Source organism: Eumetopias jubatus, unplaced genomic scaffold (assembly GCF_037043125.1).
Source record: "Eumetopias jubatus isolate StellerSeaLion01/CBP00866 unplaced genomic scaffold, mEumJub1_p1.0 scaffold_4, whole genome shotgun sequence".
Lineage (NCBI taxonomy): Eukaryota > Metazoa > Chordata > Mammalia > Carnivora > Otariidae > Eumetopias > Eumetopias jubatus.
The window spans coordinates 172,612,264-172,633,770 of NW_028274810.1; the positions used below are offsets into that span (position 1 = coordinate 172,612,264).

The 21,507-nt window shown below is 32.9% G+C and overlaps 1 protein-coding gene across 7 annotated transcripts in view; it reads left to right on the plus strand.

The window, feature by feature from the left end:
• Positions 1-20,793, plus strand: part of MYBL1 (MYB proto-oncogene like 1) — a 38,586-nt gene extending 17,793 nt beyond the window's left edge. For 3 of the 7 annotated variants that reach the window (XM_028110210.2, XM_028110201.2, XM_028110214.2), the window contains exons 6-16: positions 1,180-1,354; positions 3,569-3,640; positions 4,349-4,453; positions 7,631-7,864; positions 8,935-9,303; positions 11,486-11,628; positions 12,183-12,297; positions 15,903-16,019; positions 16,108-16,212; positions 16,651-16,833; positions 18,144-20,793. In XM_028110210.2, coding sequence (XP_027966011.1) covers positions 1,180-1,354; positions 3,569-3,640; positions 4,349-4,453; positions 7,631-7,864; positions 8,935-9,303; positions 11,486-11,628; positions 12,183-12,297; positions 15,903-16,019; positions 16,108-16,212; positions 16,651-16,833; positions 18,144-18,272 — 1,747 coding nt within the window. In that variant the 3' untranslated portion in view covers positions 18,273-20,793. The remainder of the gene's footprint in view (positions 1-1,179; positions 1,355-3,568; positions 3,641-4,348; positions 4,454-7,630; positions 7,865-8,934; positions 9,304-11,485; positions 11,629-12,182; positions 12,298-15,902; positions 16,020-16,107; positions 16,213-16,650; positions 16,834-18,143) is intronic. The other 4 variants (XM_028110240.2, XM_028110232.2, XM_028110223.2 and 1 more) reach the window with 3 other exon arrangements.
• The last annotated feature ends 714 nt before the right edge of the window (positions 20,794-21,507 follow it).

A 21,507-nucleotide genomic window follows, 5' to 3' on the forward strand; every position in this document is an offset into this window, starting at 1 on the left:
GTTCTATACAAATTTTAGGATTATTTGTTCTAGCTCTATGAAAAGTGCCATTGGTATTTTGGTAGGGATTGCATTGAATCTATAGATCGCTTTTTGTAGTATGTACATTTTAATAATTCTTCCAGTCTATAAGCATAGTATGTATTTCCATTTATTTGTGCTATCTTAAGTTTCTCTCATCAGTGTCTTATAGTTTTCAGAATACAGGTCTTTCACCTCCATGATAAATTTATTCCTAGGTATTATATTCTATTTGATGCAATTGTGAATGGTATTGTTTTCTTAATTTCTTTTTGATAGCTTGTTATTAGTGTATTAGAAACACAACAGATTTCTGTATACTGATTTTGTATCCTGCAACTTTACTGAATTCACTTATTAGTTCTAATGGTTTTTTGGTGGATTCTTTAGGTTTTTTTTATATATAGTCATGTCATCAGCAAATAGTGACAGTTTTACTTCTTTTCAAATTTGGATGCCTTTTCTTTCTTTTTCTTGTCTGATTGCTGTAGCTAGGACTTCCCAAACTATGTTGAATGAAAGTTGCAGGAATGGGCATCCTTGTCTTGTTCCTGACCTTAGAGGAAGAGCTTTCAGCTTTTCACCATAGAGTGTGATGTTAGCTGTGGGTTTGTCCTGTATGGCCTTTATTATGTTGAGATGTGTTTCCTCTGTACCCACTTTGTTGGGAGTTTTTATCATAAATGGATGTTGAATTTTATCAAATACTTTTTCTCCATCTATTGAGATGATACGATTTTTATCCTTTATTTTGTTAATATGGTGTTGATTTATTTTGCAGATATTGAACCATCCTTGTATCCTTAGAGTAAATCCCAATTGATCATGGTATATGATTTTTTATGTATTGTTGAATTTAGCTTGCACTGATGTTTTTCTTCTTATTTATTTTTTCGTTTTTCTATTCTTCCCTCCTTCCATGCTTCCACACTTTCAGTGAGAATGTAAACCTCGTGAGAGAGGGACTTTCTCATCACTGCTCTATCTCCACTGTTTAGAACTATGCCTGACTGACAGACAATTTATCTTTGAATTGAGAAAGTATCTAGTTTCATTATTTGTGAAAATTTGTTTTAAGCACTTTGTACACTTTATACAGTGTTAAAATTTGTGGAATACTTTTTTTTTCTTTTTAAATTATACACTTTCATTTCTTAGGACTGATAATTCTATCAAAAATCACTGGAATTCTACCATGCGAAGAAAAGTGGAACAGGAGGGCTACTTACAAGATGGAATAAAATCAGAACGATCTTCATCTAAACTTCAACACAAACCTTGTGCGACTATGGACCATTTGCAAACCCAGAATCAGTTTTACATACCTGTTCAGGCACATATTTTTAATACCTTTATTATTTAAAAGATTTATTTAGTTGTTATATGGGAGGATGATTGATTTCTTAATACAACAGATACAACATATATTAAGGGGAATAGACATTTCAATTTCCAAACTGAAAAAAAAATTATTATAACAAGCAATTAGACCATTAGTGGAGGTTTATCTCTACTTATTTTGATTGATAAATATTTTGGAAACAAACTCATTAAAATGTTTCCTTTTATATGTAGTTTTTATATTATCTAGTTAAGAAACAGTATGTACATTTCCTAATGCTACCATTCTTTGAATCTTCATTTATGATTCAAAGCTTATGGTCATCTGTGCTTTATCATCCATTGTAGTTTCCTTTTAAGAAATATTTTGTGTAATTGTAGTATTGCTTATCTCTAAGAGGTAAGTGTGTATAAAATGGTTTTAAGGAGAAAATAGTCAAAATCCATTCATCATTTTGGGAGGCATGGTAGATAATTAATTGGTTCTTTGATGGTACTCAACTTTGCTTTTCTCCCTAGTAACCAGTCAACTAAGTGATGTCAGTCTTTGTTTAATCAGGTTCATTAGAGTAGAGATTCCCCAAGCTCATGATAGGGCAAGCTCTATTTTCCTTACAGTGCATTTTCTTCTCTGCAAGAAATTAGTTTAGGAGTTTTCATAAGGTTTGTTTTATATTTTTCTGTCTGCCTGTCTGTCATACCATTTTTCATGTTGAGCAATTCTTGGTTCTTATCACATAAAATGTAAAGATTAAGTCAGGACTTAAAAATAGTGTCTACCAAAAGATAAAATTTGTCTGGGTGTTAAAAATCTGTGGTTAGTATGCACAGATTCGATTTGAATTTACCTCATTAAATGGACATTATTTTTTGGACATAATTTTAAAAGAACCATTTTAAAAAACTAATGACATCTTAATTTACAAATAGGAAAACGTATGAAGATGGTATAGTTATCTGCTGATACTCAATACCTTAAGGTTTTTATTGTCTGTTTCTTTACATTTTTCTTTAGAGTCCTAGATTTCAGCACCATAAACTGAAACATTCTGCTTCTGTCTTAGAAAGGTTATCATTTAAATTTATTTTTTTAACTCATAGAAACATAATTTTAAACATTATTTGGGGTCAAAGGAGTATTTAACAATCTCAATCAAAATATATTGGAAAATAAGGATATTTCTCATACTTTAAGAATCATGTATTATACTTTTAATAATTCTTGAAAGATTTATGCATTCATAATTCAGCTCATTTGAACTACTAAAAAAATCATTCTAATTTTGACTTGAAAGAAAAAATGGATTGGTTTGAAATACTGTCACAGATTTAAATTAAAAGTTTGAGAAAGATAAATTTCTAATTCATTGAAAGTTTAGTGATAACATACAAATCAAGTATTGTGAAAGTTAAGTTCTATGTTAGTAGTTATGTATGGTGATTCTGCATCAGATAGTGATTTAGGTAGGCCATTATGGAAAATAAACAATTTCTTATTTATATTTATTAGGTTTTTAGGTTTTTAAAAAATACCTTTTCATGTTTCTTTCCACCATTGCACACTAAATTTGCATGCAACTTCAAAATTCTTACTATAGATGCTTTAGAAAAGAAAGAAAATAATTCTTAGTCTGTTGTCAGAGTATTAAAAAGCACATGAGTGATTCTGATTGTTTTTCTAAGGCAATAGAATAATAGAAGAAGCCTCCGTTTTCATATCTTTTTACACAGAGATTGGCATGGGGTGGTGGTAGGAGTAGGAGGAATGAATATTGAAAAACTTGCTTTAATCTCTGTCTTTGTGAGTGCTTCATATGGACCAAGCCCTTCCTCTGAAAGATAAGAACACAACTACTTTGTCTTCTTCCAGAGATAGAGTAATCCTTCTAGTAGCAGATTAAAAAAATAATTTGGTGGATATTGTAGATAATAGACTGATTGGCTGATAAATACATGCCAAGTAATTCTCATATGTCATCCAGGAGAAGATAGGTCTTTCCTATGAGTTACTACTTTTCATTAGTAGATTCTAAGAACAAAGATGTAGTTATTAGAAACTATTATATAAATGAATTTTCAAAGTTAAAGAGATACTTTATGAGTTTTTAATGCTGATATTTTGTCAAGAGTTTTTATGCTTTGCCTCAGATTTTAAAAATTTATATAGTGCTATATGTATGATACTAATATTTTAATTACTTTTTAGATCCCAGGCTATCAGTATGTGTCACCTGAAGGCAATTGTGTAGAACATGTTCAGACTTCTGCATTTATTCAGGTAACTTATTTATAGCAAAAAAAGGAAACACTTTCAAACATATATTTGAAAGTCTAATAGTCCTGTTTCCTCATTCATAAAACTAGGACACAAACAATACTATCTGTTCTATTTACTTAGAGTATTATAACACTAAAGGAGAAAGTTTATAAATGGGTTTCAGAAATATAAACTGTACAAATGTAAGGTGATTGACAACACCAGTAGAGTGGTCCTTTCATTTTTCCAACTTGAGCATTTGGGTTGTAAATGGACATATTTTTCTTAAATTGGATAGAATGTGCATACATATGATTTAATAAAACAGACTCCAGACATAAATTTCTAAATTAATATAGATGATACAAGTTTTTTAATGCATTTAAATTTCCTAATTCTAGGGCTGGCTGGCTGGCTCCGTCAGTAGAGCATGTGGCTCCATCTCGGGGTCATGAGTTTGAGCCCCACGTTGGGGGTAGAGATTACTTAAAAAAATAAAATAATAAATTTCCCAAATCTCTTCTGTTAAATTGAAAATATTTAGATACCAGAGAGATTGTGATATTGAGCATTTGGGATTTAGTTGTATTAAATCAATGTTATTGGAGAAAAGAGATTTTATGTTGCATCGAAGATAAAAATTAGAACATTAATAATAATAATATAATAATAATAAAAACAGTTGTTTAAGTAGCATCTCTTATTCTCTTTTATTTAACTTTTTTTTAGCCACCCTTCATTGATGAAGATCCTGATAAGGAAAAAAAAATAAAGGAACTTGAGTTGCTTCTTATGTCAGCTGAGAATGAAGTTAGAAGAAAGCGAGTTTCATCGGTAAGAAATAAGCTTAAGTGTTTAGATTTTGTTAGAATCCTCATGTGCTTTTATTGTTTTCATTAGCATTGACTTTCATATACTAATACATGGAAAGCATATTCAGTATGACTTCAGAATTTAATGTGGACTAAAAATAGTTTTTCTATTTTGCATTGTTGAGGTTGCCTGATTTTGATATACAACTCTTTTGAACATATTTTACAATGTTCTGTATTAAGATGCTTCTTGAGTTGTAAATTTCAAGCAGACTTAAGGTATGATCTTCAATATATATATATTTGTGAAAATGATGTGTGGTTTAGGCTTTGCTTTTATTATGATTTTTGGCTCTGCTTTTATTTTAGACATTCCTTGTAATGATGGCTTTAATAGAAAAAACATTTGAAAAATAAAGAATTTAATAGATGTGTAGCGATTTATGTGCTTCAAAATTGCTTTTATTCTGTCATTGAGCATTTTTTCCTATTTATTATGAATACAAATTTGGTAAATTAGAAAAAAATAATAACTTAAAAAATATAGGGAAAGGGAACATTTAAATTTTATGTTCTTAATAAATTTTTATATGAATATTGATTACCACATGTGAAAACTATTGTCTGGGATTTGGTTGATGGGAACAATTAGGAGTATTAAATTAGGATAAATGGTATTCATTCCAGCTAAGTTAGACAGGCTATGTTAGATGGATTAAAGGAAGAAAGTTTATACTTAAATGACAATTTTAAGTTTAATATCCTGAGATTTTTTTGCATTTAGGAAAGGGTTATTCTTGGTTTGCAGCTTAATGAGGGGACTGTCCATTCAGGGTGACTGAGAACTAATACAAAATTACTAAATAGAATAACCTGAGTTCTTGAAATAGTGTTACAAGGCAACTGGTGATGTCTTTAAACCATTTAAAACAGTGTTAATACAAACAACATTTGTCACCTGTAACAGACAAGATGCATGCCATAGGAGGCATAGTTTTTGTTTTGAAATTGCAAAACCCATGGGCAAATAGGAAGACCTGAAGTGTACTTATTTTAAAATTAATTTTGGTTTTATTAAATAAATATGGTTAGAGAGTGTCCATTTCTAGATAATTATATCTTGTTTAAACCATTTTTTATTTTTTTGATAGTTTCTGTCATTTTTAATTTAACAGAAAGATATAACTAGCTAAAAGAAATGGCATTTTGCATTAAAATGAAGGAAGCTATTAATTTTTTTTAGAACTTATTTATCTAAAATCCACTCTCATAAAGATCTGGTTGGAGATTCTAGATTCTAGAGGGAAGTTGCTACACCCAGTGGAGTAGAGTCCATACACATATAAAGTATTTATTCTTAAAAATTACTTGATAATAAATATTGTCATTTTACTGAGTATCCATTATGTTCGACCATTATAGATGTGTTTTATGTATTCTTAGTAATCCTTGTGTTAACTCTGTGAAGTAGGTGGTTTGTTGTTAAAAATTTATATTCAGATGAGTCTGAATGCGACCCTGTGGTTTTTCCACTGGGCCTAATCACCTTTTTGAATCTTTTTCCCACCTCCAAATTTAATTGAAATGCATATGGCTTGGAATCTATCTCTAGAAAGTGATTGTATACTCGGAAGTTGGCTATCTAATAAAATAGGAGTTCTTTAATTTCTTTTATTTTGGAGGAAATTTAAAACAGGTGGAACTTATTTTACAACAATGTTGGAAATTTTTTGCACCTTACTTGAAACTTAACATTTTCCTATTGTTGTCTAGCAAACATTTTGCTATTGTTATCTAGTTATTGACTATCTAGCACATTCTAGTAATTTTTATTTTTAAAAATAATAGGTGCCATTTATTGAGTACTTCCTGTGGATGGGACAATGTGCTTTCTAAAATATGGTAGCTACTAGCCCCATTTAATTTTAAATGAAATTTAAAAATCCAGTTCCTCAGTTGTACTAGTCACATTTTGGTTGCTCGTATGGCTAGTGGCTCTCATAGTGAGCAGTTTCAGGTGTAAACAACATTTTTATCACCTCCGAGAGTTCTGGACAGAGAGATATGCTTTACATATTTTTTTTCTAAGTTTTATTGAGATAGGACATACAGCACTGTATGTTTAAGGTGTACAGCATAATGAATTGACTTACATATATTGTGAAATGATAACCACAATAAGTTTAGTTAACATCTGTCATCTAATATAGATACAAAACAGAAAAAGAAAAGAAAAAGGGAAAAACTACTTTTTTCATATAATGAGAACTCAGGATCCACTCTTAACGACTTTCGAATTACATATTGTTTCTTAACCATGACTCTTCAAGGTCTCCTTTCTTGTTTTTTTATTATGAGATACTAGGAAGCTAAGCTCAAAAGATAAGTAAATTGCCCACTGTACCTCTTCAGAGAGATAAAAATGACACAGTTCCTGACTTCAAAGGATTTACTCTGCAATGAGGACACAGACAAGAAATAGGAAGGAGTGTGATAAAATAAGTCACAGAGTTTTATGGGGGTACATAAGAGAGGTGTCTAAGGTTTAGGTAGTCAGAGAAGTGTTCCTAGAAGAAATCCTATTTGAGCTCGATCTTGAAAGGCAATGATTATATTCTAGCAAAGTAGATGAGCCAGGACATTATTGTAAGTGAAACAGGTAAAAGTGGATGATCAGATGGAGTACTTTCCAATATTTGAAGTGTATCTTAAATGAAGAATAAAAGTTTTCCCTGGTGTGTGTTGGAGAGGATTCTAGATAACGGGAGCAGTAGTATGTGCAAAGGCATTCTAGGGTCAAAGGCTAACTCGTGTGGGAATTGCAACGACTATAGTTGGGTATTCGGTATTCCCTGGAAGGAGGATGTATGAGTGAAAGTGTTGGGAGATGAAGGGTAAAAGGTAGAGAGAGACCACATTCTGGGAGCTTGAACTTTATGTCGTATACATGTACTAGTTTTATCTCACCATGACTTTATAAATTAAAAAAAAATTTAGTTAGAAAAAAGAAATAGAGACAAGAGGTTTAATGAAAAAATGTTTACATCCATTTTGAGGAAAGACAGTATAGTTGCTACTATATTTTTTAGCTGAAATGTTGTGAAGTATGTTATCCTAGAAAAAAACTCTTACTTAAAATCCAAATTTATGCCTAGGTTGAGAATGACAAATAATACTCACATTTCTTTTGTACTTTTAGCAACCTGGAAGCTTTTCTAGCTGGTCTGGTAGTTTCCTCATGGATGATAGCATGTCTAATACTCTAAATAGCCTCGAGGAGCACACTAGTGAGTTTTACAGTATGGATGAAAATCAAACTCTGTCTGCTCAGCAGAATTCACCCACAAAGTTCCTGGCCGTAGAGGCAAATGCTGTGCTGTCCTCTCTACAGACCATCCCAGAATTTGCAGAGACTCTAGAACTTATTGAATCTGTAAGTTTGAAATTGTGAGATTATCAAAAGCTCAATTTTAGTTATATGGTTTCATGTTCAGAAGCTTAGTTTAAGGGACACTGACCAGTTTTATTTTAAACATTCCTTTGTATGTCATGCTTGATTTGATTCTGATTTTTTGCAGTGGCTTTTGGGAAAAACAAAAAACTTAAATCTATATCTATCTCAGTATGTACTTTGTCTAAAATTTTTAAAAAATGAAATTTAACTATTTTTTATTATACAAGTTGTACAAGTATATTAGAGAGAGTTGGAAACTAGATGAAACTGTAAAAAAGAAAAATCCTCCAGAAGCCCAGAGTTAATAATTTGAAGTATTTTCTTTCAGGCTGTGTTCTATACATATAAAACATATATGCATGCATGTATTTTTAAACCAAAAGATACTCTTAAGTATTTTGTTTGTGGATTTTTTTTCTACATTGTATCATGAGCCTGTCTTTGTTTTCTTAACTATTTTTTAAACTTCAACTTTAATGACTCATTCTATCATATGAATGTAACAAAATTTATTTACTCAGTGTACTCTTATTGAACATTTAGGTGGTATCCAGTTTTTCAGTATTACAAATTACAGAATATATTATGTAAACCTTTGTGTAAAATCATGATTATTTCCTTAGGTTAGACTGAATTTCTGGATCAAAGTGTATGACCATTTTGAAGATGTTCCATACACATTACCAAATTATACTGAATTTGGTAGTATTTTTCTGATGTGGAATAGAGTGTGAAGTTTTATGAAGAATTGTATTCTTTGATAATAACTTAATTTATTCTTTTTACTTAAATTACTTTGACAGTAAGCTTCAGCTACTGAATTAGATGAAATATTATTTCAGAATGTTCCAAATTGGAGTTATAGTCAAACCATAATCTGTTCCTCTCAAATGGACTTTCTTTAAAAAAAAAGAACAAGAAAAGCCTATTTCTCCTAATAAAAATGAGTAGTTAACTTTGTGAAAGTCATCTTTCTATGTTCGATATCACATTTAGCAAGCTTAAAGCATTAGCTTTAGTTCATTAGTTAAGGATTTATTTTATTGCAGGATCCTGTAGCATGGAGTGATGTTACCAGTTTCAATCTTTCTGATGCTGCTGCTTCTCCTGTCAAGTCCACCCCAGTCAAACTAATGAGAATTCAACACAATGAAGGAGCCATGGAATGTCAATTTAATGTCAGTCTTGTACTTGAGGGGAAAAAAAACAGTTGTAATGGTGCAGACAGTGAGGCTGTTCCTGTAACATCGCCAAATGTGGCCAAGTTTAGCACTCCACCAACCATCCTCAGAAAGAAGAGAAGAATGCAAGTGGGTCAGTCCCCCAGCAGCGAACATAGCGATGGCTCTTTCAATGATGGTGGTAATACAGCACTAAAACACACGCCGGTGAAAACACTACCATTTTCTCCTTCACAGGTAGAGGGTTGTTTTTGTTTGTTTCCAAATGTTGGTGAGCTCGATTACATTAGATCCTTAGTATCCTTACTAGCAGTTTGTTGCTTTGATAACATGTAAAAATGGATAAGGTATTTAAACGTGTACATGAGAGTGCTAAGCTCTGGTAGATTAGAAGCTATCTCATAAAGTGTAGTAGTTGCGTTATAGTATCTTAACATTTTTAGAGCTAAAAGGGATGTTTTAGATAAGTAGTTCTACATCTTTACAGAACTCATCAGGAAATAGGCCCAGAAAGATAAAATGGTTTGCCCACAGTTATCTGATGGCAGAGTTGAGACTGAGATCCAGTTTCCTGATTAACTGTTCAACAGATATCGGGTATACATCCATAGACAACTGCTCACTGTAAGAATTTCATGTGTCTGAAGGTTTTCTGTGGTTGTCAGGAACAGATACTCACTTTCTCTTGGAGTTATGTTCCTGGGCAGCAGATATTTACAAGAGATACAGGGCAAACTGTATCTCTTATTTTATAATACTATCTTTCTTAATGAATACTGCATTCCAGGCTATAAGCTAAACACTTTTCTTATAGCATCTCACCCGTTAATCCTCTTCCAAAAGACCTTAGGAGCTAGGTGGAACAATTCAGAAGTTAAGCAATTTGTCCATGATCAGTTAGTAAGAGAATGGAGCTGATGTTTACTGAAAGTGTCTTGGTAGAAGTTAAAAAGCTTTATGGAAAAAGAAGGAAATTTAATCATCAAATAAACTTGGAAGATGCTGGGATATTATTGAAGATGTACTTTGATGCTGGGAAGTTAGGAGAATCTTACTGTACATAAGCACTCTGTTCTCTGAAAATTATTCCCCCTATGCTTCAGGGGATGCCATTTACACAGACTACAGTTTGAATAGTTACGTTTTCCAATAACACCCCAGCTCTCAGAGTTACAAAGCATCCTGAGGAAGGTGAAACTGGATTGGGCACACTAGCAATTTTCTATTTTGGGAGTTTTGAACACTAGCAATTTCTGTTGAAATATAAATCCTAAGGTGGAAAGTGGCTGAAAAGGTTGAGGCATGGGTAATAAAGACCTTGTATCCCATAGTAAAGAGCTTGAATTTTATCCTGTAATTGATGGGCACCACTGCAGGGTTTTGAGAGGGTTTGACTACTAATCTTAAGGTTAAGTGTGTTGTAGATATTAGGAGTTGGAAGTGATAGAGCTAGAATTCATTCCAGTTATAAGTAGCCTTAAAGTAATTTCCACTTCTTCCTACCACTGCTTTTATTCTGTTGGCTACAAAAAACAATCAGTATTTCATGATTATATATAAGTTAAGATTCAATGAGTAAATTGTGTCATTTCCTTGATACCAGTTCTGTCTGCTCCAAGGTTCTGAGCTGTATTCTAGGTAGGCAAATTTTTTAGACAGCTGTATTATCAGCAAAGCATTATTATTATTTCCAGAATTCAAAGAAATCTCATAGAAAAGGATACCTAAGATTGCGTATTCATAAAATAATAATACTTTTTTCCAGTTACCCTGTTGCATGAAACTGTTAAGCTTAACATAGCAGCTATTTATGGTTCCCATAGATTTCTATTTGATAATACACTGTTATAAAATTGTTTTACTGTGTTTTGTAACTTTCGAATATTTGTTAAACAACTATTTCTTGAATGCCTATTATATGCTAAACACTTAAAAGAGCTGGGGAGGCAGTGATGAACAACATTAACTTCCGAGATCAGACGAGATCGGGCGCATTCAGGGTGGTATGGCCGTAGACGATGAACAACATTAACATTCCTGCCCTCATGGAGCTTAATTTTCATGGAGTGGAATGTAAATGAAATATTATTGATAATTCTTTTCTAAAAAGAATGGAGAGATATCTTATACTTGAAAATATCTTTGGGGTGCCTGGGTGGCTCAGTCGTTAGGTGTCGGCTTCGGCTCAGGTCATGGTCCCAGGGTCCTGGGATTGAGCCCCGCATCGGGCTCCCTGCTCTGCTGGAAGCCTGCTTCTCCCTCTCCCACTCCCCCTGCTTGTGTTCCCTCTCTCACTGTGTCTTTCTCTGTCAAATAAATAAAATCTTTAAAAAAATATATATATATATATATCTTTAAAAAATCCTATCAGTTTAATATTTTAATGTTCTAGAAGTTGTCTTTAAATGCTCTTTTTTAGTTTTTCAACACATGCCCTGGAAATGAACAAATTAATATAGAAAATCCTTCATTTACGTCAACCCCTATTTGTGGGCAGAAGGTTCTCATTACAACTCCTCTTCACAAGGAAACAACCCCCAAAGATCAAAAGGAAAATGTAGGGTAAGTAGATATTAAATAATTGTGTTAGAGAAAATGGGAAGCACAATTTTAAGAATAGATTAATAGGGTGCCTGGCTGGTTCAGTCAGTGGAGCATGAGACTCTTGATCTCACAATCATTACTAGAAGCCCCACGTTGGGCATAGAGCTTACTTAAAAAAATAATAATAAAAATGATCTTATTTTGAAAAAATAGCTTTTCGTCCATTTATTCTAATCCCTATTTATATAGGACTTAGAATTGAAAAAAACAGATCATAACCTCATGTTTCATTCCTACTGACTGAAAACAACTAAAAATAATGGAAAACTTTGATATGAAGCGAAATAACATTTTTAGTACTTCTTTCTGCATTTGTCTTTTTCTATTTTAAGATGATTGATTGGAGTAAGAATTAGTTTAGGCAGGCATACTTTAAAATAGTCCTGGAATGTTTAAATAAAACATGTGTATGCAAGAAAAATTTAGTGTATGCTTTTATCATTGGTTTGCCTTCCTTAACTCTTATAGAATCAAATTTTGACTATAATACAAATATCTAAATGATTGGCTAGGTTTAGAACACCTACTATTAGAAGATCTATATTGGGTACCACACCAAGAACTCCTACGCCTTTTAAGAATGCGCTTGCTGCTCAGGAGAAAAAATATGGACCTCTTAAAATTGTGGTATGTATACATGTTTTATTTTTAAGAAATATCCTAATTTTAATAAAAAAGTTTTTTGATTTTTATCTTTGATTTTTTACATTTTAAAAAGATGTTCACTGAAATTGATAAAATTTTATTTCTTGATTTATAAATTTGAATTTGTTGTGTGAATCCTTTTACTCGACTTGTAAATAAACCTTTGCTTGGCTTGTTTTGAATTCATACTTCTTTTATATCATGTCATGTAGAGAAAGCAAATCAAGTGTCAGTTGAATCCTCTTAATATTAAAACCCACCTTTTATTAGTTTCTGTGGTGGATACCTGCAGTCAAATAAAGTAATTTTCATATTTTGATATACATAAGCACTTTCCTTATAATACTTATGACTGATTGATCAGGATACCTCTTTAAGGTTCAGTTTACTCTTCTATTCAATGGAGATCATAAAACACATCCCAGAGGGTTCTTTCTGGAGATAAAAAAGGTAGTAGAAATAAAGAGGTTGGTGCTCAGTTTCAAGTAGTATGTACTTATTTGCTGCTATGATTAATCATTGTAGCAATAGTACATAAATGGAGGTGGGAAGTGTTATCTGTGCTTTCAGATATATAGTCAACTTTGAAATATGTTAGATGAACTATGGGCATTCTAATTCTAGGCAGATACAGATCTCTGCCAAGTTAGGTTCATTAGAAATAAAATATTTTTAAAATATGGTCACTTCTAGGGGAGTTTAGTTATGTTCTTCTATTTTTAGTCATATTTTGACTAGATTCATTAATTCTAGTTTACTTGATGTAATCAGTTTCCTACCAAAAGGAATGTCACACCCTCAAATCTTCTGCTCTTTTCTGAGGGTATATAGTAGGATTGATGAAATTTTTTTGTCCCCTAGCTCCTTAGACTGCTGTGAACAACTATATTCTTTTTAGCTGTCTGGACTTTTATTTGTGCATATACACATAACAAAAGTGAGATCACACTTTATGTACTATCTTACAATCTTTTTAAAAAAATTTAAGTTAATGTGTATATATGTATCCCATAATTTTTAATAGTTGTATAATATTCCATTGTATGGAATTATCTAATTGATTAGACTAATCTGTTTCAGTGTTTTGCTATTCATTTTAAAATGCATCATTAATTTGACAAGTTTTGATTGAGTGCCTAATAGGTACCAGGCAGTGGGCTAGGCTTTGGGGATGTAATGTTGAACCTGTCAGGTATGTTGTCTGCCTTCGTAGGAGTGTGTAGCCTAATTGGGAGTTAGACAAATAAACAATGATTTGAAGGCATTTAAGAATTCTGCAGTGCCTCAGGGTCATTTGTTCAGCATATAAATTGAATAAAAATTGTTACTTTAATAATAGTGCATGAGAAATTAGGTTTTAAGTGACCTAAAGTCCCTGTTAGTATGTTCTCATTTGGGAAGAATTTATCCATTGCCAAAACAGATCATTTTCATCAGCAATTTAAGATAAAAAGAAAATAATGATTTAGTAATTAACAGTTTCTAAAATATCCATATGCTCATACATTTGTTTGCGGCAAGCTGACTTTTCATTCCTCCTGTTCCTTCTCTAGTTATTATTTACTGAGTACCTACAATATTCTAACCATTTAATTTTCTAATGTATTTTACTATGAGTCACATGCACTTCTTAGAGATGGTTCCAGAATTTTAATCTGGTATACCTTAAGTATCTGTTGCTTTCTTAATAAACATTGATTCTTCTAATGTTTGCTGAAAATCACTCAAAAGACTAAAAACTCTGAAAGTCCTTTAAATATAAATCTAAATTTTGGTAGTATCAAACTGAGAAGGATTAAATACAGTAGTTCTTTTCTTTGTCACATTAGGACAATTAAGAGAGTAATTCTTGGTAGTGAATGAATTCATCTATGTCTTGGGCATTTCCCTAGGACGTTTGTATTCTTATGAGGGAAAAACAAATCATAGGTTTTTTTGTTTTGTTTTGTTTTGTTTTTAAGGAGTACCTAATCAATGTTCTTTGTGAAATATAATTCTTAAAATCTCTTGGGGGCGCCTGGGTGGCTCAGTTGTTAAGCGTCTGCCTTCGGCTCAGGTCATGATCCCAGGGTGCTGGGTTCGAGCCCCACATCAGGCTCCCTGCTCAGTGGGAAGCCGGCTTCTCCCTCTCCCACTCCTCCTGCTTGTGTTTCTGCTCTTGCTGTCCCTGTCTCTGTCAAATAAATAAATAAAATCGTAAAAAAAAAAAAAGCTCTGGGAGCATTACACAGAAATACTGACATAATTCCTGCATGTCTCAGGCTGTGGATGCGAGCACTTTAAAAATGCTATTTCCATTCTTAAAGTTTTTGTAAGTGCTGTGAAATCTCATTTATATATGAATGTTTTTCTCCCTAGCTTTGTTGACTGGGAATATGAGCTGCTGGTCATTCTGTGCTGTCAGTTTGTTCTTTATATAGTGGCACTTTGATTACTTTTTTTTTTTCTTAAAACAGATCTTGGTTTGTTGTTTGATATAATTAAAAACATTTTTCCCGGGGGCTCCTGGGTGGCTCAGTCGGTTGGGTGTCCAACTCTTGATTTTGGCTCAGGTCATGATTTCAGGATCACGAGATTGAACCCCAAGTGGGGCTCTGCACTGCGTATGGAGCCTGCTTATGGTTCTCTCTCTCCCTCTCCCTATGCTCCCAGTCCCCCGTGTGTGCTCTCTCTAAAACACACCAACCATATTTTCTGACTTACATGGTAGGCTTAGCTATTTGATAGGAAGCTAGGTAAATAATATTTTGAGACTATTTCACTATTCAGCCCACACTCAAGTTTCTTTCCAGTACACACAAAGACACACACACACACACACATCACTTCTTGAACACTGTCTCAGCTCTAAGCTTGAGGCTAGGTGTACAGAGATATACACAAAGATGAAAAAGATGTGCTCACTGCTCTTAAGTAGCTCACACGTTTAGTGGTAAGAGAAACGTGTAAATTAGTAATTACATACTATACAATAAGTACAGTAAAAGTAGTTTAAGGAGAACTAGTGTAGTCCCAATTCGTTCTGTATTTCTTATTTTTCCTATTTTTATATAAAAATATTTGGGAGGGGCGCCTGGGTGGCTCAGTCGTTAAGCGTCTGCCTTCAGCTCAGGTCATCATCCCAGGGTCCTGGGATCAAGCCCCGCATTGGGCTCCCTGCTCTGCGGGGAGCCTGCTTCTCCCTCTCCTACTCCTCCCTGCTTGTGTTCCCTCTCTTGCTGTGTCTCTCTCTGTCAAATAAATAAAATCTTTTAAAAAATGTATATATATTTGGGAAATAATCTCTTACCTGTTTAATTCTGAGGCTCCTAATTGAAGTGGGAGCTACAGTAGGTTCCCCAGAGGAGGAAGGCTGGAGTGAAGCCTAGAGTGAACAAAGTGCCACACTTCATTCAGTGCTTGCAATGTGTAGTAGTATTTTTGCCATAAAAGTGATTAGTTAATTCATTCAACTTAGGTATCTACAGGGACTGGGAGAAAATTATGCCAATAATGAAAAAGTATAAAAGAAAGATGGGTTTCTGTATATGGGGAAAAATGAAATTGCAATAAAAGACTCTTTAATAACCCTTTTAAAAACAATTTAGTCACAGCCACTTGCCTTCTTGGAAGAAGATATTAGGGAAGTTTTAAAAGAAGAAACTGGAACAGATATATTCCTCAAAGAGGAAGATGAACCTGCTTACAAAAGCTGCAAACAGGAGGTAATCTTTTAGTATTATTGTTAATAAAAGTCTTGATTTTAAAAATAAAAGTGACTTTAATGTTTCTATTGTAAATTATTCATTCTAGCATACAGCTTCTGTAAAGAAAGTCAGAAAATCACTAGTCTTAGATAATTGGGAAAAAGAAGAACCAGGTACTCAACTATTGACTGAAGACATTTCAGACATGCAGGTTGGTAAAGAATTTTGTTGTTGTTAAGATGGTTGCTTTAAGTCCTGCTGGTTCTTGTTTCTTACTCCATTGTGTGGTTAGTTCATCAGAGATTCATAGAGTTTCCTTTAGTATTTATTTTGCTTTCTTCAGAAACTATTAACTGTAGAGAATATCTTATTTACTTCCTTGCTTTTTATATTTGTTTTGTTTTGAGAGGAGTTCGCTCTCTTATGTATGATGTCAAAAAATGGTTGTTCTCAAAACTTTAAATTTCAATATTTATCTTTGGTTAATTTCTGAAATATTTAATTTTACTACATTACTAGAAATTTCCTTGGAGTCAAAAGCTTTCTTGGAGGGAAATGAACAGGGCTTCCACTACCACTTACTCAGTAGTCCCTCTATTTGTCTCCATTTTTGAATTAGTTATTTTCCTCTTTCTTTTTTCTCTCTTAGTCAGAAAATATATTTACAACATCTTTATTAATGATACCATTATTGGAAATACATGACAATAGGTGCAACTTGACTCCTGAAAAACAAGATATTATAAATTCAACCAACAAAACATATACACTTAATAAAAAGAAACCAAACCCTAACACTTCTAAAGTTGTCACATTGGAAAAGAACCTTCAGGTATGAATTTATAAGTTTCTTTTAGTGATTTTTGTTGTTGTTTATTCAGTTATCACTTTGGACTTACTGATCACAAATTATACCTTTTCTTTTTAGATTCAAAACTGACTATAACAGTAACTAAACATTCATCATTATTTTGTCACTCAAACTAGATTTGGGTTTTTGAGAGACTCATTCATCAGGGCACATATAATTTAAACAATTGAAGTTGTAGCCAGTCTCTTCTGGCGATTTCTTAAGCACAATTTCATTTTTAAACTAAAGATATCTAAGTCTCCTTTTGGCATCTCTTCTGTAACAAATATGTGTAGCCCTAATTGCTATCTTGAAAGGGTAAGTGGTTGGAAGCAGTTTCAGCTTGATTTTGTTGGTATGATTGTTTCCAGTGAACTTTTTGGCTCAGAAGTTGTAAAACAAAATTCTTTTTTCCGTTGCTATGCAGCCATTATGTCGCTGTAAATGAAGGCTGGAAAATTTTTTACTACATTATCTTAATTCAACCCAGCTAGTTTGAGAGTTCATTGAGGAAGAAGTTCTCTTCTTTATACCACAGTGACTGCAGCACTAGCATTCCTGACATTTAAGCAGTCCTTGAAAACATCTTTGGCAATCAGATGTGACCACCTCATCTCTGTCTTTAGCTGCTGCCCTTCAAAGAGCCATGTAGCACATTCTTAGTCCATTTTAAATGGTCTGATTTCCCAGTGTTCAACACAGAACTTTTCAGGAAAATATATTACATAGCAGGTCGTACCTATAATGTAGTAATCTTTATAATAAAGGAAGAAAACCAATGAAGCGAACACAAACTTGACCTTGTATTATGGATATATTTCCTAATTTGCAAAACATAAAGCATTCTCGGCTCATTTTTTGACATTACATCCTCTCTTTAAATCTTTTGCAAAATTTTGAAGCAATAAAGACTGACATTTCTTTCTGTGTTAAGACTGACTTGAATTGGGGGGGTTGTGGGTAGAAAACTTTCAACTGCCTCCACAGGTCTATGAACATTGTAGATAGTTAAAAAAGATGGACTTTTTAAAAATAAAAATTATTTAATTAAAATAAATAAAGAAAAAGATGGACTTAAAAAAATTGACCATAAATATTTCGGTATGTATTTTTAAAACATTGTTTAATAAAAAGAATCACAGTGCCATTATCAAAACATGTTTACAGTGATTATTTATCATTAAATATCCAATCGGTTGAAATCATTGACTTTCAAAAGCGTAATCAGTTGTAAAGTGGAGTGGATAGTTATTTTGGTAATCTTCACATCACTACTAATGTTTCCTTCATAGTCAAATTGTGAATGGGAAACAGTGGTTTATGGGAAGACGGAAGACCAGCTTATCATGACTGAACAAGCAAGAAGATATTTGAGCACTTACACCGCTACCAGCAGCACTTCAAGAGCTCTCGTACTGTAATTGTTACTAAAATGAATGAAATGCCCCGTTCTTACTGTATTCTATACTAAATTAGGTTGCAATGAAATTTTTGTCAATTAATTGTTTTTAGAGTTTTAATACAGCCCTAAAACGGTTTGCCTCTTTTTTCATATTGGACAGGCAGGAAGCCCAGCCACTTAAGTAAGGGGTCGGTAATTTCATAGTTGATTTTTTTAAGAGATGAGATTTTAAAAAATTGTTTTTAAAAGAACAAGATGGGAAAACCATATTAGAATGTTATGGATATCCTATAAGAAAATTTCCACGTATTTTCTTCAGAAGATGTATGTTGCTACTCTCCTGATGCTGCAGTTTTGTTACAGATAGGTTTATGAGTATGTGTGGTTTCTGTAGTTAGTCTATGTATGGGAAGCACACATGGTTTTATGAAGTACTTTTGCCTATGTGCTGATTTACTTAGGCTACCATTTACAAAGAAATACAGTGGGAAGAAATTGAAAAGAAGGAGAGAAAGTTGCACTACTAATTTTTGGTATTTTTCGAAAACAAAATTAACTACAGTGTTAAATGTATTTATTTGAGCATAGTACTAAAAACAAGAAGCATTGAAAAGGGTTTTTTTCCTTATTAGTAAAGAGTCAGTATTTTCTTCATAAATCTCAGAAGAGCTGAGAGTTTTGTTGAATGTATTGTACAGTATGTAGGAGCAAGAAGACTTTGTAAATTGGAAAGAAGTCTTTTTATAATTTATTTTCATTTTTAAAGCTTAAATGTAGTTATTTATACCTATACAGGGTGTCTAGAAGCCAGTGTTGTTTCCTGTTATTTACAGCTAACATAAAGAACAATTTTGATGTTTAAGTATGAAATATGAGACAGTAGTAAGTTATGGCTGCAAAGAATACAGTAGCTACTGTATGTCACATCTACCTAAATATTGCACTATGCCCTTTAAATCATGTTGGTTATAAAGTAGTTCTAAAAATGTACTAAATAATAATTTAATATTTTCTTTTTAAATTATATGGGGGGGTCATATAAATTAATCTGGTGATTTGTATATGTGTTTGAAATTTTTGCATTTTGTTTAAACAAATAATATGGTACTTTGGTCCCTAAAAACAGTCTGCACTTAGAAGTTTATTATATTTACTCAGTGTTTCAGAAGTAGAGAACATTATCTTTTATTTATAAAAATATTTTGTCCTTTTATAAATGTTTTGTGTTTCTCTACAGGTTACAACAGTTGCTTCAGTTGCCTGTTTTAGGTGTTTGCACTTATTTTATTTCTTTTTGAAAGAATGTCTTTATTTGCTTTTGTGTAGAGATTTTATGTACTTTTTTTTGAGACATATAATGGTGTGCTGTCAACTTAAACACTGACAGGCAAATAGAATTGTACACTGTAGTTGTAACTATTTATAATTGACACACTCTCTCCCTCTCCACTCCTGAAGTATGCTGCTATAGAAAATAGCAGAATCGGCTTGCTGCTATGAGAGACGGAAAGAGCCACCACCACTTGCACTGTGTGAAAAGGTAAAAAGCAAATGATGGCAAGTTCTCAAGTTAACTTAATGGAATCAACCATTACCAGGCAAATTCTTGCAAATGCCAAAATACTATGCCTTAAAACAAAGACAGCTTAAGATTTTCTGATGTTTTTACGTTAGTAGAAATGGTAATACTAAATATTTTAACGCCTAGCTCTTGAACAGTAGACCTAAAAGGGTTTTAAGCTATTTAAATCCACTTGCTCATTTTTGCATATTATATGTAGTGAGAAGTGAAGAAAATGTATGGTACCAAGATTATGCCTTGTTGATAACAAATAGATGAACCAATTTGAATCTTCTTAGCGTGTTTGTTAAGTCTGTTGATTGCTTCCTAATTAGTGAACTTCTCACAGAAATATCACTTTATAAAACCAATGATTGTAGCAAAATCATACTGGATCATTTCAATTTCAGTTACTTTGAACTAATAGCACATAATGGTTTTTGTTTGTTTGTTTGTTTTAATGTAGCCCATAGCCCTTAGCTGGTTTGGATGTACATAGTTTCCAGTCACCAAAGTATATCTTGGAAGAGCTATATTTTTTTAAAGCATAATTTTTCTTGAGCATTAAATTATCCCAAGTATAATATATTGCAGATAACCCTGAGCTTATTGGACATAGTACATATTTGGGTTGGTATTGGTTGAATCCTTTAGTTAACTGCTTTGTTGCTTTTTGCAGGAAGATTTTTAATTTTAAACATGTCAGGCATCTTAAGTCACCTTTATACTGTTGTGTTCATTTGAATTTCTTTCAGTATGTTATAAAAATGCCAGACATACATGTAGCAGCCATACTTGCATGGAAACTGACTACACATATATAATACTGCATTTTGTTGTAAGGTTTTCACATTAATACAGCAATTACCCTGACTAAATTGAGTTTTTTGATGTATGGGAAAACTTTCCATTGTTAAGAGAATCTTGCATACAATGTTGACTATTAACATCCATAATAAAGCATCTGTGTACAAGCTGACCTCGCATTCCTCATTTCATTTTGGTTTTGTGTTTTATGGTATTGATTGAACCCTTAAGGACTTAACCCAACATTCTGTTTTAGACTTCTTTTTCTCCTTTAGTACTACCTATACAGGTGATTTTATCTGTTAACAAAACTTGACCTCATTATCAAGAAGTGGAAATACTTACACAGTCTCTTTCAGAGCCATATTTTCAACTGCTTTTAGATATTTCCATATGACTTTTCTGCTAACACCTTAAATGCAACGTGTTCTCTTTTTCCCAACTTGGACCTCCCCTTCCTTTTTTTCTCTCTCTTTGTGGTGTTGCCTTCCCTTTTATCACCCGTTGAGAAACCTCCTGCCTCCCTCACCTCTCCACATTGAAACCCGTTGTAAATTCTCTGCCTACGGGTCCCTGGGTGGCTCAGTAGGTTAATCATCCTGTTCTTGATCTCGGCTCAGGTCATGATCTCAGGGTCATGAGATTGAGCCCCATGTTGGGCTCCATGCTCAGCACAGAGTCTGCTTGAGATTCTCGCTCTGCCCCTCCCTGCTCTCTCTCTAAAAGTAAATAAATAAAATCTTTAAAAACAATTCTAAGCCTGCCTAAGGCCATTGCTCTAATTCTGTTCCTTCATCTCTTACGTGGATTGTTGCACTAATTACTCTGATTTCCATTCTATAGAAATATGAAGAAATTGTGCCAGTGACATCAGGGTGTCCCCTGC